The 17,128-nt window shown below is 38.3% G+C and overlaps 1 protein-coding gene across 1 annotated transcript in view; it reads right to left on the reverse strand.

Annotated features, from left to right (window-relative positions):
- MCTP1 (multiple C2 and transmembrane domain containing 1) overlaps nt 1–17,128 on the reverse strand; it is a 670,427-nt gene that overhangs the window by 203,898 nt on the left and 449,401 nt on the right. Inside the window, exons 9-10 of the mRNA XM_055131251.1 lie at nt 16,609–16,795; nt 10,506–10,599 (exon numbers count right to left, since the gene is read on the reverse strand). Of these exons, the coding sequence (XP_054987226.1) occupies nt 10,506–10,599; nt 16,609–16,795 (281 nt within the window). The remainder of the gene's footprint in view (nt 1–10,505; nt 10,600–16,608; nt 16,796–17,128) is intronic.

The raw sequence follows: 17,128 nt of genomic DNA on the forward strand, positions 1-17,128 counted from the left end.
ATCCAAAAAGAAAAAAAATGTTAAACATGTATTACTTATTATAGGAACTACATACAAAGGATTTATTACAAGATTCGAGACAGAAAAGCAATCTACTCGAATTAGTATAAAATAGAAGCATTTTTGGATTGTTTTGATTTGGGGGCCATCCTATCAAGCTAGGGGACCATGCCCAGCCTCAGTACTCACAGGTGACTCCCAGTGATGCTGGAGATTGAGTCTGGGACCTCATGCTAGCACAGAAAGTACTCCAGCTCTGAGTACTATCATTCTTAAACTTAGCAAATCCTTCTAGATACTTAGTATCTGCAATAAATATGTATTCAATTAGACTTTATGAAAAAGGAAATCATGAGGTTTTAGATAATCTCCCTGAGAAATAAGAAATGGAATGGAACAGTCTTTAGACTTAAAAATTAAGCAATATGGGGCTGGAGCGATAGCACAGTGAGTAAGGCCTTTGCCTTGCTTGCAGCAGACCTGGGTTCGAACTCCCAGGATCCTGTATGGTCCCCTGCACACCGCCAGGAGTAATCCCTGAGTGCACAAGCCAGGAGTATCCCCTGTGCATAGCTGGCTGTGACCCAAAAAGAAAAAAAATTAGCAGTATATTAGGTCATTAAATCTTTTTTATACTTTTAGTCAATAAAGTTGAAAATTATCATCTGTTAAGCCTTTGTCTTTAGAATGATACATCTGTCTTTTTATTTTTTGTCTACAAAATATTTAATTCTTTGGGAATCTGATTTTTTGGTACTTATTGCAGATGTCCAGATTCTGAGGGCTGGGGATCAGGCAGCAGAAAGCAAAGTCTAGGGCTTGCAGGGGGCTTGGGTTCCCCCTGAAGCAGGGATTCAGAAAGCACTGCCTCCACAGAAATGTTCTCATCTAGTTCTGGGAATTATAAATCAGGGGAAATGTTACTGTATGTAGCATACAAGTTTGTGTCTCAGTAGTTTAATATTCTCAGTGATTTGTACTCTGCAGTATTTTGTTTATTGTTGTGAGGCAGGGCTTGGCAGTCACCAGGTTACACAAGGTAGTGTTTGGACGGTCAGGTGAGGCTGAGGTTTCAATAGTTACTATTATGGTTAAGAAATAATGAGTATAAAGTAAAGGCATAGCAGTTGAGGACAGGATTAATATGTTTCTTTCCCACTTTGGTCAGTACAAATGCTAAGTACCTATTCTAACTACCTTCTATTTCTCTTTCTGAATTACAGAAAGGTCAAGGTGATATTTCTAGACTGAAACATCTGAATTACTTGTCAAGGTGATGTTTCTAGACTCTCTTGCAGCTAGCACTACAGATGCACTGGGGATGCATCAGTCCACCAGTCTAACATGTGGTATAAGAATTCAGTGAACCGAGTTTGTGGAGTCCATTTGCTGCTGCAGAATGCAAGCTGGAGCAATGTACACAGCTGTAGGTGTCTTTCCAACACACGGCAGGAGGAGCAGGAACAATTCTTCAGTCCTCCCACTTTAGTATTAATCTCTGGAGACAGAACTTCAAGTATGTGTTCTAAGGCCTTTCCAAAGATTCTGTAATCCATCTCATTAAATTTTACAAAAGGAAACGTTCTCTGCATGCACACTGTGGCCTGGCTCTTTGCTAGCTCCTAGAACATGTCCCACCAAACAGGCCTTGGGATAATAGACAAAAATCTCTCTGGGAAAATCTCTAAGCTGGGCAGGCCAGCTCCTGCCCAAACAGAGCCCCAGAAGCTGCTGCAACACCCCAAAGCTGCCACCATGCCTCCAGACCTATTGCCTCAGGATGGAGCTCCACAGAGAACCGAATCTGCCCAAAACTTCAGGTACACGGCTCCTTGTGGCTGAAAACTCCAGGCCCTCTCACAGTTGGGAAGGGTGACATGCCACGCCTCTCCGTACTTCTGGAAGACCCAGAAGTCATGCCCACATCCAACTACCACCACCATGTAAGCTCATCTACCGGCCTTGTTCCAGAGACTCATAAAGAAATCTTGAACAACTAGCTACAAAAATTTCTCAGATACCCAGTCCTAGCTGAGACCCTGGGGCAATCTCGGAGTGGGTGGGCCAGCTCCCACCCTAACAAAGCCCTAGCAGCCGCTCCCACACTGCAGAGTCGCCACTATGCCTCTGACTGAACTGCCCACTTAACTCTTCTATAGTTTTTGAAGCATATGGCTCCATCCATAACTGTGCAACAACATCCCCAAACTCTACAACACTGCCATCCCAATGGTAGTACACCAGATCAGATGGGATGTAACATGGAAGACAGCCAATCTTCACTAACCAAAACATTAACACAGAAGGCTTAACTTGCAACAACAGCTTAGCAAACCCTCAGACAAGGACTTAGTGTCCCCATAATTATATATGACAATTTTCACAAATTTCTATCTATGGAAATCTTTGGTTTTTTTTTTTATCATTTTGTTAATCACTTTGTGGTAATATGCAATATAAAATGAATTACTGTGGGCCAACTACAGGGACAGGCTTAAGGGGTGGTTGGGAACATTGAGACAGTGGTGGAGGGAAGGTGACAGCGGTTGTGGGATTGGTGTTGGAATATTGAATGCCTGTAACAAAGAACACCTTTGTAAACCATGGTGTTTAAATAAAGTGGGGAAAAATCCTGTCTCCTTTAACATCTTCCTTACTATGGTGCAAATCGTGGCTTTAGTGAACACACCTGAATCAACATCCCTACATTGGAATTGAACTGGGCTGAATGTGTGTGTATGTGTGTGTGTGTGTGTGTGTGTGCGCGAGTGCACATGTGCATATGTGTGTGTCCTCAATGATCTTTGGTAGTATCTTTGGTAAAATATTTCTGCTCTTTTTAGTTTAAAATGTCAGGATGACAATGCCTAATTAGGTTGTTGTGAGATTGTTATAATCTGTCACACTAAGCTCTGGGTAGTAGCTGATATATTATAAAGATTCAACGAATGCTAGTTTCCACTTTTATTGTTAGTATTATCATTTTTAACATTTTTCTTAACATCAGTAGGCTTATTTTTTAAACACCAGATATACAGATGCAGACTATTATAATTAATCTATCAATGTTCTTCATTTTTACCAACAGGCTTGCTTTTAAGCACCAAATATACAGATACAGACTGTTCTGATTAACTTATCAATTTCTTCATTAATGAGTGGCTTCAAATATTGAATTCACATCCCAGTATGTCTAGGGAGTCCAGAAGAGAATAATATTCATAACATTTACCTCGTATTTAATGTAACAAAACTGAAGCAAGTGAAGTTCACTCTCATGGATCTTACACTCAGTTCAAACCCTGGTCCTTTTTGCATTTTATATAGTTAAAGCAAAGCCTGACTGTTTTGCACCCAGGTAAAACTTTTGATCTGTCCTTTTAATATTTACCTTGTTAAACTAAGCATATTATTTCAGTCTATTGACATGCATATGCATGTATACATACATATACATAAAGCTGTATAACACATACTCAAATTATATACCTATGTTGATCTCTTATAAAATTAATTATCTCTATAAGTGAGTTTAATAAGGAAGCAATTATTACTTCAGAGTCATTAGTAAATAGATTAAATTGGTCAGACGAGGAATAGAATCTTGTATTTTTCTACCTAGCATCACCACTAACATCAATTCTTCAATATAATTACTCTTTGTGCTTGACCTTTGCGCCATAGTAATGAGTCTACTATGCTCTCAAATAGCCCATATATGCCTCAGTATTTTTAAAGTCTAGTTAAATTCCAATCCTCTCATTTTATAGCATCTCCCTAATCCATTGTTCTAGGAAAGGCAGTGCATATTTATATAACTATGTTGCATACAAAAAATATATTTATAGTTTACTTTTAAATGTTTCACTTTAACATTATTTCTCCATTTTATTTTAGCATTTCTTCAAGCATTGAGTAAAATCCTGGAGCAAGCCCTCTAAGCGAAATGAGCAATTCTCCATTTCTTTACTCAAAGGATCATTTTGTAATCTTAGTTCCACAGAACGCAATTAATTATTTTATAGTATTTCTCTTCCCCCTCATTTCCCATCGACAGTGGGACCACCATTTTCTCTGCCCATAGTCCTTCACCTTCAGAGCATATCAAACCCAATTATTAATCTCTTTTGTCATCCCACCTATTGCTCCGAAGCAGTATCTTCTACCCATGTGACCTGCATATGAATCACCCATGATTTTGTAATTCTCAGTAAAGCACAAATTTAGACTCAAATCTCTACAGCCATTGTGTAAAAGTGCCATTTTAATCCTCCTTCTCATAAACATTTGATATTGACTGTTTTAAGAACAGCTTTGCATTTCAATAATTAGAATACAATTTAATATTTAAAAAAATGAAATTACTAAGAGCAAGCAACTTTTACATCTCTGTGACACAAAAGAAGGAAGGGCAGTAATTTGCTTTCTTTCCTTGCTCTTAAGGGAAAAGTGTAGATAGTATTAAGAAACTTAACGTGAAAGGGTATAATATTATTTTCTAAACTAGGAATATGACAATGATAAGAATGCTATGATGGGTATCTTTGACTTATAAATGAGATAACATGATTTATCCATGTGTGCTATCTGTTCATAAAGTCTTCCATAAGCTTGCTTATGAAAAAGCAAAGAGGGTAACACTAGACTATTTCACAGAAATAAGCTTGTTTGGCTAGAGAAGTTAAAAAATTAAAAATGATATGCGCATATAATTTTTATTTGTTAAATTATTTTAACTTTGTAACTCACAAACATGGAGGATTCCACTCAATTCTATATATGCATTCATATATAATATTTTGGTTATTTGCCCTCCATACATAATGTATTTATAGCCATAGATATTCATACAGAATACTTCATGTATAGTATTTTATATAGAATACTTTTAATAAAACTATGGAACTTCAAAAGGCTCTATATTTTTCTTCTGCCAGCATGTTTTAAGTAATGATCATAAAACCTAAGCTGTATTATTCAATAACTAACATTAGTGTTGTTAAATGTGATGATGGCAATTAAAGGTCCTTGCTATTAAAAATTTCAACTGCCACAATTTCACAAAAGAAGCAAAATATAACAACTGTTATATTTTGAGGTCTACATTAAGCAACAATTACATAACATATATTATGAAATTTGCTTGACTAACCCAGAGAAAGTTAATTTTTGAAAAAGGACAATATCTCATCCATGTTGTATATGTACTTGGCATTTCTCCAACTCTATGTAAAACTTCCAAAGAACAGATTTGCCTTTCCCCATACAGTTACCTTTTCTTTTTCTTTCTCTGAGCAGACCTATAATGTGAGGGGAAATACCAAGAATAATAAATCCAAATCTCTGTATAAAATACACCTTCATGACACACTCAAGCTGGAAATCATAGGAGCCAATAAAAAAGCAGGCGGCTTACTGATAATGAGGTCAGAAATACAAATAAATTTACTTTTAATGAAGACGGGAGGCACAGTAATCAAAGTGTTAAAATTCATTTCATGCATATCTCATTTGCTGCTTAGCTGATATTTACCACGCAGTTCTGTGAGAAAGTAGAGGCCTAAGATGCTCCAGATAAATGGCTCAATTAATTGTACAGAGGTAGACCTCTTTGAGCTGAGCCAGAGCCCTGAGCTCTTTATTAAAAGCACTATTCTGTAGCCCATAACCTTGTTCCTTGACTCCTCTCTGGTTTCCAATTTAAACAAGTCCCCATGCGGCCTGCTCTAAAGGGCTTTGTCTCCCTGTCATTGTTAAGAGAGCTGAGGCATCCTGGAAGTGTGAAATCAGACCTCATGAGTTGAGCGGTTCCCCAGGGAACGCCGGACTGCGCAGAAGGTCAAAGTCATGGGCCGGACCATCTGAAAGTGTCTGTTCGCCAGTCTGTGACACAGCAAGTTGGGGGGCTGGGGGGTGGGGCGCTAGACTAAAGAGGACTGAAATTGAACACATCTTAATTAAAGCCCACAGACAGCAAAACAAAATGTTTTCTAGGCAGCCTGTCAACTGGGGCTTAAATTTAGCTCTGCTAATGAATCTGAGTCGCTAACTGTTATTTCTTAAGATAATAAGACTCTCCCGGAAGCTGATAAAAAACTGTAGCATGTCTTTTTTCTGCTGTTTTGTTACTTAAATATTTTCCAACAATGAAGACGCTTTTCCTCAAGAAAAACACGAGGAAAGTCTAGGCAAATAAAAGGTAGTAAACAATCCCTTCAAACCCGGGAGTCTGTGGGCCGTGTTGAGTGGCAAAGCCCTGTACGCCTCGCCTTGTTTCAGAAGATCTGCTCATTTAATGGAACTGGTTCAGTGACAGATTATGTTAATTCTAAAATTCTCTCCCTCTCTTCCTTTTTTTTTTTCTTTTTCCCTCTATTGTTTCCTAAAAGAGATGGTGCATTAATTTGAGAGATCAATTCACCTGGGGTGGAGAAGTTTTATATTAGTGTACCTTTTATTAGAGCGAAGAGGTAGGGCATCTTCTGAAACGGTTTCACAGTTCTCCGGGATCACTGTTTCTGAAATTGAGTGGCTGGGATCCCAGGGGAGGCTGCGACCTCTTCCACGGGAACTCAAAAAAACAACCCAGGGGAAAACGAAGGGGAGGGGCAGAGCCCAGGAACCCTTTTCTCTTTCTTCTTTTAGAACTTGAAAGAACCAATAGGCCAGGTCTAAACACTCCACAAAGCCTCCCGCCACACAGAAGACTTTAAATGTTCTGTTGAAAGCAGAAATTGGGCCCCGTTCAAGAAAAAGAATAATTAGAAGCTAGAAAAGACAAATTCTATCATGAATTGTTTCCCACCACCAAAAAAGAATTTTCTCCCCCTCCTTGGCCTTTCTCTCTGCACAATCTGTCCAGTTTGAACGCACTCTTGATTTAGCTGTAGCGAACCCTCCCTAGTGAATGCAGGCCAGGCGGACTAGACTGGGCTTTGAGGGTGCAAAGAGACATTAACCTTTTCAGTGGTTGGTTGAAAGGTAAGTAAGTTGTAGTGAGTAGTATTTTTCAGTTAATCAAACTTTTCCTTCCTGAAGAATTTAGCTGACCAACTTTTAAAATCGGAGCGCCACATTCTCAGGCTGTGAAAGGCTGCCCACAATTTGACTGAAATTTCAATCCACTCTTGTGCCTTGCTCAATGCATGTGTATGTGTGGGAGTTGTAAATTGAGGCCTTAACCACCAGAGTTAATCTCTTTTTTAAATCTGTATTAACCTTAATGATTTGAAGTGCACTGTCCAACACTGGGCTATTGAGACCAAAGAAAAAACTACCCTCGACTATCAACAGTTTATTAGGGGCTTAAGTGAAGTGACCTACTGTAGGAGTGTTCAGCTGAACGAGGCTATAGGCTTTTTGTGGAAAGGGAAAGAATTGAGGGTTTCATTAAAAAGTAATTTGTGCTTTATACTCACTCATTCAAAGGGAGTCTCAATTGCTCTTTATTCACACAGAGTTAATACAGTATCACAATGTTTCTCAATGAATGTGTTGTAACAAAAGAAAAATTTTACATTTTGAAAGGAAAAAATTCTTTGTAACTGCAGTAAGATTGATGGCTATTTAAAAGATTATAGAATCTTTCTTCCTTGTGTTCGCGCTAAAGGATGGAATATAATTTCGCCCCCTATTTTTGGTTGAAACTATGGAAAGTAATGTTATGATCACGAAAATATTCTTAAAAGAGCAAAGTTGGTCGAATTTGTTTGTTGTTTAGACTTATCTGAAAACAGAGTATTCTGAAGACAAGCAAACATCTTAGAGCAATAGTCTCATTTATGGAAAACATTCTTAGCACCATTTTCAGTGATTAAAACTCTTCCTTCTTTACTCTCAACTCACTCCTTAATGGGAGTTAATCAAGACAGCACTATCCCACCCCCCCAACCCCCCTCTTTCTGTGTTGCTTAATTTCTTGTAGAAGTTGACTATGATAACACGCATAGAGGTACAACACATTTTTAAAGATCTTCCTTGAACAAAGAAAAAAGAAAGCATGTAAAAAGCTCATTTGTGTCCCAGGTTTAATGATCAGGATGAGGAAGACTGGGATATGCACATACACATCACATATATGTGTATGTATATATTCCTTAATCTCTGCCGCCATCAAAAATATCATAAAGATCACAAAAGACCCAGGAATGATCAGGGTCAAGGACTAAATTATCCTCTGGCTCCTGCATAGTTCAACATCACTGCCATTCAATTCAGAGCACATTAGATTATAAGGTCAGTGTGGAATGAAGAATCATTAGATTTATATCCCTACAACTGGAGGGATAAAAATAGAGAATCCGTTATTTAGTATTCCCCAAATTAATGTTCTTTTGTCAAATCGAAATTATGTCTCATTGAATCCCTAGGGAAAAGCTTATTGTTATTCACGTTAATTTACATAGACCGTTAGGAAAGAAACATATCTGTTTTTTCCAACTTTGAGAGAACATGTCCTTTACCTTCCATAGTGGCATGTAGGCCGAGTGGGTTAATATAGTTTGCATATTCATGAAATTTTAAAAGCAATGACAGCTTCTCTCCAAGAGTCACAAGCTTATACAATAGCACTCAACTTGTGTAATGGGCAGGTATCTGAGCTTAGAAACTAAGGGGACTTGAATTTTTCTATAAAAAATTTTGTGTACCATTATAAATGTCCAGTGATGTTTTTCAGCATTTAGATGCTCCCTGAATACTGATTATTTTAGACTTTTCTTTCTATTTTCATGTTTTTAGCCCAGTGCTCCCTCCTTTACAGAAAACCTTGGGACAGCAGGGGTGCTGGGGAAAGGAAAGGTTTTCCATGTTGTTGAATGTTACTGCTGTGAATTTCTGAATCTGTAGGCTGCTTGGACACAGAGGTCAGGCGTAACTTCTGTAAAAGCAAGAGCGAGTCCTTATTCCTATCTTTAAGGCAATATCCAAATGGGAAAAAAATGAAGAGTGATTAGTCATTTATTATTGACTGTTGCTTCAAATAATAAGTGTGGCATAATAAGAGGAAATTATTGTGCCAGATTAATTTGATTATATCCACACCAAAACTAAAAAAGAAAATTGCTATACTTAGCATCCATTCATTATTTAGTAAAGGAGTGAACTCAGCACATATGCAAAAATATTACAAATGACTCTCTCCTTCACTATTTTCAGGTATGACTATTTTGAAAGAATGTTTGACAGTTGTTATTATCTTCTTGGTTACAAATGAGTTGATAATTACCTCTAAAGAAACTGTAAACTCCCAACATTTAATTTATTGTCACTTAATGCTATGCAAATTTAAAAAATTTAAAAATATTTCCACTTGGAAGCAAACATCTGCTATTTTAGTTTTAAGGCATGTGATCTTTCCATTTGTTTTTTACTCTGTTGAATGAATTAAAAAGGGCTCCAATCTCTTATAATAGATTTACAAATGCTAAGTCTAATAGTACATTCTTTCCCTTCAAAAATGTCAGGTACTTCTTAGGGTCAATTTGCTGAAAAGTCATGTGGGTAAGCTTACTTCCACAAATAGTATATCCTTTTATTCCAGTTACATTAAAATATATACAGAAATGAGTCATCACTCCTATTATTATCCATTTGAAATGAAGAATTTCATAGTATGAAGATTCCTAAAATGCTCCTGAATTAAACAATAAATAAGTAGTCATATAACTGCCAACTCAAACCAGTGATTTAATTCTAGGAAATGAAGAAACAACTACCATAAATTTTTAATAAATACGTCATAGAAACAACGTCCATATCAGAAGACTTTAAGAGACAAGCTAATTTTTGGCATTTTACAGGTCTGTTTCTTTGGTTCAGAAAATTCAGACCAGGAGTCAGGGAGAGAGTGTATGTCCAGTATATTTGAGGTTTTAAGTTCAAAGCCAGCACACAACATGGCACCTCTCCCCAAACCAACATTGCTGTGTGTGACCCTGGTTTCTCTCAGCCCCAACATCACTGGGCTCAAGCATCTAATCATCAGTCTCCCATGACCAGGTAATTCCCCTACTGACCTCCTCAAATGAATGAGGTAGCTCTTCTAAAAAAAATCAGAAAAATCTAGCTGCTAAATTTAGGTCCAGAATTATCTCTGGGATATGCCTAGAAACAACTAATAAGAGTTCATACCAAGTAATTGAGTATTATGCATTGAGAATTTTCCGTTTTCAGATTATCTGCTACAGAGTTGCTATTCTCTTATCATCTGAGGGAAAACAATACTGTCTGGGAGAAGACAGAGCAGGGTCCCCAAATGTCAAAGTGATGAAACCTAGAAGAAGCATTCTTGTTCTGTTGATTATATCTTAGAGAAGGCAAGAGTTTAAACATTCTTTTGCCGTTTATTGTTTAATTTTTAGACATTATCAAGTTTTCAGAAAGAGAAGATACAAAAATTAGGTGATTGGCAAATCTCTGCCACACCAATTCTGAGCCTCAATATTTATGCTATTTGCTATGATTTATTGAGGAGAATTGTATAGAGATGATGCATCAGTTCTTACCTGTAACATCAGCAGCCATTAAACCTTCTGCTCTTATTACTTTCACCTGGAGAAATCCCACGTCTTTCAGGTTATGAAATATCCTCAATGGGCTCTGAAAGACCCCAATATCAGTATTAGAAAAGGTGCCAATGAGTTTCAAAGGCTATGGTGAGAAATAATAAAAGGAGTAAGTAATCAATACAGATGAACCTTCCACCATCATAAATGTGTGTATCCCTGTATATACATTCAATTATTTATGCAGACCGTTGTTACTATAAATAGGTATTATGAAAGAAATTTCCTTCCTAAACATGACTATTTTATTGGCAAACAATAAATTATAGGATATGACTGCTTTCTTTCTTCATTCTGTGTACTATGCATCCCAAGAAATCTTTCATCCATAGGTAAGATGGTTTGGAGATTTATGATTCCTTACACTTATCTTAAATTGCTTGCTTTATAACACTACAGACATGGCAATAAGGCCATTAATGTTAAATCAAAGACCTTTTTTTTCTTATGACTATTTTCTCCTCAGTGACTTTTGTAACTTGGGTGTACTAGGTGAGGAATAAATTATTAAAATGTTATGTTAAGATATTTTATTGAAAATACTTATGTAGACCTATAAATCTTTCCATTAAAAACTTTTAAAAATGTTTTTTGGGCCATACCTGGCAGTGTTCAGGGCTTACTCTGGCTCTGTGCTCAGGAATCACTCCTGAAAGTGCTCAGAGAACCACATGTGGCAACGGCGACAAAACCTGGTCAGCTGCTTACAAGGTAAGAGCCTTACCTCCTATACTATCTCTTGGCGCATGAATTTTTAAAATGATCTCTTTCCTATTATTTTCTAAGATAAAAATAAATTCAACACTGGTGAAGGGATGGGTTATCAAACTTTGTAAGGGAGAAACATGAGCACAAAAATGTATAAATCTGTAACTGTACCCTCACGTTGACTCACTAATTAAAAATAAACTATTAAATTAAAAAAATAAATAAATAAATTCAAGTGATGAGAATTTTTTCCCTAAATTTAAAATTTCATCTCATTCTAGGAGGTAAAGAAGTAAAAATATAGGAAAGTCAGAAGAATTAGATCAAAATTATAAATCTACTGTTTTGTATTATTTTAGTACTTGTATAACTATTTTATTTAATATGTTAATAGCAGAAAACTTTTAAGAAGTGTAATGCCTGAAGAAATTAAGAGAATATACCAGAACCCTAATTCAGAAACCTAATTGAAGGCACAAAATCTGGGAGAGCAAAACAAATCTGTGGGACACAGATATGCATTGATGTATTTATGTCAGAGCATTGTTCTCATGACTTGACTGGCAGTTCTACTCAGTAAATCAATGATACTTCTTTACCATAAACTTTAAAATGGCTTAAAATTAGTGAGCATCACATACTTTTGCATAATATAGTTGCCCAATAAAATGTCACTAGAGGGACTGGAGCCATAGCACAGCGGGTAGGGCGTTTGCCTTGCACGCGGTCAACCCGGGTTCGAATCCCAGCATCCCATATGGTCCCCCGAGCACCGCCAGGAGTAATTCCTGAGTGCATGAGCCAGGAGTGACCCCTGTGCATCGCCGGGTGTGACCCAAAAACCAAAAAATAAAATAAAATAAAATAAAATAAAATGAAATGTCACTAGAGTGGTAAACATTCCCAACCTTGTATTGAGAATGAGAATACTGCCAAGCAAAAGCTTAGTGTTATATTAGTTTTATCAATCGCCTATGACTTGTCATTATTTTTATCAAACCTATGGCACTGGTATACTGAGAGGATGGAGTGCGTATATGTATATAATCTTATGGCCCAAATTATGAAAAAAGAGTGTTTAGCACAACGACTACCTCTTAATCTTTTAATTTTTTTTTAACAGTTGTTTATCATCAAAAACTAAAAAACTGGGTGTCTAAACTACCGAGATGACAGGGTTCAGTGAAAATGCACTTCTCTCTCAGCTGGAATGCCTGTAAATTAAAGGCTGTATTAATGGGCGGAGCTTTAAAAAGCAGTTTATGTATCAGAGATTTCTGGGCATATGGTGGTCTTTCCAATGCAGTTTCTCCTTTTCTTGCAAGTGCTTACCTAGTCTTATAAATTAGGTATGTCTCCTAACCTAGAATGAGGAAATGATGGCAAAACCCCTTTTATCACTTTTGATAAAAGTTCCTGTTCTATAATTTCCAAAAGCATCCCCTTTGTTTTTTCTGGCCGCTCTGGCATTGCTCAGAGTACTCCTGGCTCTGGGTTTAGGGGTCCATCCGGGCAGTGCTCGGGGGGGAGGCAGGTGTGCCGGGATTAAACCCGGGCACACTGGACTCAGAGCACACATACTCAGCCTTTGGAGGTCTCTCCAGGGATTTTAAGGAGCAATTTAAACCAAGTTTCATTTTGAAACCAAGTATCATCCACGCTCATGTCTGAGAGCCATTTCATTCTGGCTACGTCACGGCACACAGACAGTTCTGGAACATCCGCCCTCACATTCGCTTTGGAGGAATAATTATTATTTGAAGGTTTCATTTCCTCTAGTTAGCTGACATCCAGTAATTCATCACAAATTTCAACTGGTTAAGCCAGTGACACATCAGTTATAATAAGCCCAAACCTTACACTTACCAGTTTAAAAATTTAACTTTAAGTAGTACTTCATCAAGACGTATTTCTGCCTTGTTATTTATGGTTATTTTAGCAGGCCTCAAAACCTGGATGGCTTGTGAAGCCAGAAATTTCCATAGCAGAGGAATCTATGATTTGCTGTGAATCCTTTCAGCCCTCAATAGATGGGAAAAGATTGAAATGCTCTGGAGAGGAGTCCTCTTTATTTTTTTAATGAAAGGCTGTATAATATATTTTCTCTATGGCTGCAGCAGCTGTCAGAGAGAGCAGCTCAGTTCAGCTCTATTACGGGAGAGGCAATACCCCATCCTATAGCATCGAGATGCTCTGAGGGGCCAGAGCTGATTGACAGCTTGTCACCGTGACGTCTTATTCCATCTCTGTTATGGAGAAAATTAATGTCACACCACCAGCCTTATGACTCGCTGTCATCTTAGAACCGCTCACCTTTTATCAATGCTCTAAATAACATTTCAAGCCCATCGTCTCACGGTGGACAATCCGGTCAAGGGACATTAAATCAGATGACTGTGAAATGTCATAATAAAAATGGAATGCTAACAACTTCTTCTCTAAACTAGCTCCTCTGGTTTTTAAACTGTGACAAGGGGGAGCAAGGGTTCAGCATACCCGTTCTGAAAAGGTCATACAATCGCTCTTGGTCTACTACCCATTACTCGTCGCCCCCGATTGACCTTCCCTGCGTTCCTCCCCCGATGCCCCACCCCCCAAGAAGAAAAAGAGAAAAATGGAATTAGCCATCTTTTCAGAATGTGGTGATCAAATAATGGCTCACACAGTACGGGCTGTTTAATTTGTGGGGCTTCAATGCCGCGCAATGAGCAGCTGAACAAGAGCAATGCAGAGCGTTTTCAGGGCAGCTTCATGAGAGCGAGGCCAAATCATTCACTTTCCTCACTCCAATCAGCACCAAATCAAATTCCCAAGTTTAACTTGAATCTAAAAAAAAAAAAAAAAAAACCAACCGAACAAACACATGTGCTTACAGGGAAATATAGAAAGAATTTTCCAAATCATCTCCTTGATATGTTTCTCTCAAAACAAAAGGTATTTCATACATGAGACAGTAAACGTTCATTTCATCATCTGTATAATAAAAACAAGGAAACACAAGGAAGTCCACAATCCAATCTTTGTCCTTGTATTTCCAGAAGCAATTATAACACACGCACTATATTGCATACAGCAGTGTCTTCTCTAGAGGGAGATGCAGGCCTATGCTTGAAATTCAAAACTAAATAAAGCAAATTTAAACCAATTTTTTTGGTTATTTCCAGCAGACTAGGAGAAGTGGACAACACAGAGAATTGTGTGTTTTTACAGAGGGAAATAACATCTGAAAGAAGATATAAAAACAAATATTCAAGTCTTGAATGGAACTGGCTGATTTAAGGAAACCCATCCAGCAAAAAAAGAAAAAAAAGAATTAATAATAGTTGGATTATTTCTAATTACCTTGCCTACAGAACCATTCTAATATATGGGATCATGTCAAAATATTAATCCATTGAATGTAGTGTTATAATACCCAGAATAAGTTTTATATTAGCACTCCAATTAATTCCTTTAAAATGGTTTTAATTTATCAGGTTCACTCTGGCAACAGGAGAATAAGTTTTGGAAGGGACAAAACTATGAAATAATCTTCCTCAGGTGCAAACACAGAGCTGAAGATGCCGCCCAATACCTGAAGCTCAAGGTGGGTTAAAAATATATACAATTTAGCCTTGCGAAGTCACCTCTATTAAAATGTTTATGATAACACCATTGGTGGATGAGTTGTACAAGCATTAGCAGACAGCTGATTCAGGAGAGATAGCCAGAATAAATTTGCTGAAGCGCACATCCCGCTAATCTGTTTGAAGAATATTGTAGAGCATTAGTACCAGCACTTCATGTTATCTGCACAGCCTGATAAGGTACATCTTTATTAAATTCAGTTATTGAAAGGATGTCAGTCAGCAAATAGGAATATGTTTAAATCTGGGGGAAAAAATTAAGCAGTTCTTTGTTAGTCAGAGTTTGGTTTCATGGCTGAGTGTCTAGAGGGGTTTTCTAAACACCTGGCAGCGTTGTACAATACAAGCTTTGTAATTTTAAGTGGAAAAGCATTTTTTCCCCTTAGCTTCATGGGTACTGAGGCATTGACTTTTTCAAGCCGCCACTGAGGGAGAATGATGGAGTAAGAGCTCCCCTCTCTGCTGATCCAAGGAACTACAGCCTGGGCAGCGCTTGGGGGAGGCTGGGAAACACGTTGATACTGTGAATCTTTTAGAGAAATTTAAGGGGAGTCATTTTAATGATTCATTATTCTATCCTCTCATTCTACAATTATTAGAAGGGAAGAAGGCTTCTCGTTTTGCAAGTTCCACATTCAATTTTCCCCAAATTATTGAGATGAGGTAAGGCTTTTCCAAGAGGAAGTAAGCCCATAAAAAAAGAAGTACCAAACTATCAATTATTACGTCACTGCTCCATTTCAAATTGGGAAGACAAATCTTAGCCACATTCACAAATAGTTGTTGAATTAATTTTTAAAGTATACTACATAGGGGCTGGAGCGATAACACAGTGGGTAGGGCATTTGCCTTGCACAAGGCCGACCCAGGTTCGATTCCCAGCATCCCATATGGTCCCCCAGCACTGCCAGAAGTAATTCCTGAGTGCAGAGCCAGGAGTAACCCCTGTGCACTGCTGGGTGTGATCCCCAAAAAAAAGCAAAAATAAAAAAATTAAAAAAAAAATAAAGTATACTACATAAAGCTCCTTCACTGGGAGTTTCTTTGTTGTTGTTTTTGGTTTTTGTTTTGGGGGGGCCACACCTGGCAGTGCTCTGGAGCTACTCCTGGCTCTGCACTTCAGGAATCACTCCTGACGATGCTCAGGGAACATACGTGTCTCCAGGGATAGAACCCAAAGTCTGTCTGCAAGGCAAGCACCTCCCTGCTGTATGCTCGCTCCAGTCCTGCATGGGGATTTTCTCTGAATGATTATTTGGCTGCAAGATCAAATGACATTGTGGAATCTTAGAAATTCAGCCTTTGCTCTGGAAGACTTGAGGGGACCAGGCCAGCTTTGCAGTTCGCTTTTTTTTTTTTTTAAAGTCACAGCCAGCAATGCTCAGGGGTTATTTCAGGCTCTGCACTCAGGAATTACTCCTGGAAGTGCTCCTGGAACATATGGGATGCTGGAGGGTAGAAACTGGGTCGGCTGTGTGCAAGGCAAACAACCTCTCTGCTGTGCTACTGGCTTGCTGGGCCCACTATGCAGGTCTTAAATAGTAACACAATTTTGCAAAAGTGTGTGGTACTTGCGTTTGCCCGGCTTTCCCTGTCTGCTGACTCATCTGTCAGGTGACATTTCAGAAGCACTTCAGTCACAAGAGGCAAATGCTTTACAACCTTATCTTGTCCCAAATGACCCAAAAGGTGGAAGGCTATATACGTACATATCTCTTTAATATCTCCTCTCTTTCTTTCTGGTCCTCCAGGGAGTTGACAGAGAGATCAGAGATACTGACTGTGGCCGAAGCTGTGAGGGTGACCAGCAGCACCAAGTGTCCTTCCCCCTCTTCCAGCCGCAACTCCAACTTGTGTGTCTGTTCCCTGCTGAGAAGCGACAGGTCGACCTGGCACCTAGGAACAAATGCGTTGATTTAGCCAGGGCTTTTGTCTTAGTGGGCACGTTGAAAAGTGGAAGCTCAGATTGCTCAGAACTGAGAGAGAAATGAATCCGAAAGGATACTATTGGGACCGCTTGACGGATACGTTTTCTATATCTGCTGATGTTTCCCACACAGTCCAGACTCCGCTGTGCTAAGGTCTAATCAGTCACTTAGGCTCCTCTGTAAGATAGCGAAATAGGTGCTTACCTGATTTGATTATTGCCCATTGTCATTAGATTTTTAAATTGGCAGGGACTTCTTATCCCCTGATAACGTGGGTTAGCGGAGCTTTGCTTACCAAAAG

The sequence above is a fragment of the Sorex araneus genome, chromosome 1, assembly GCF_027595985.1.
Source record: "Sorex araneus isolate mSorAra2 chromosome 1, mSorAra2.pri, whole genome shotgun sequence".
Lineage (NCBI taxonomy): Eukaryota > Metazoa > Chordata > Mammalia > Eulipotyphla > Soricidae > Sorex > Sorex araneus.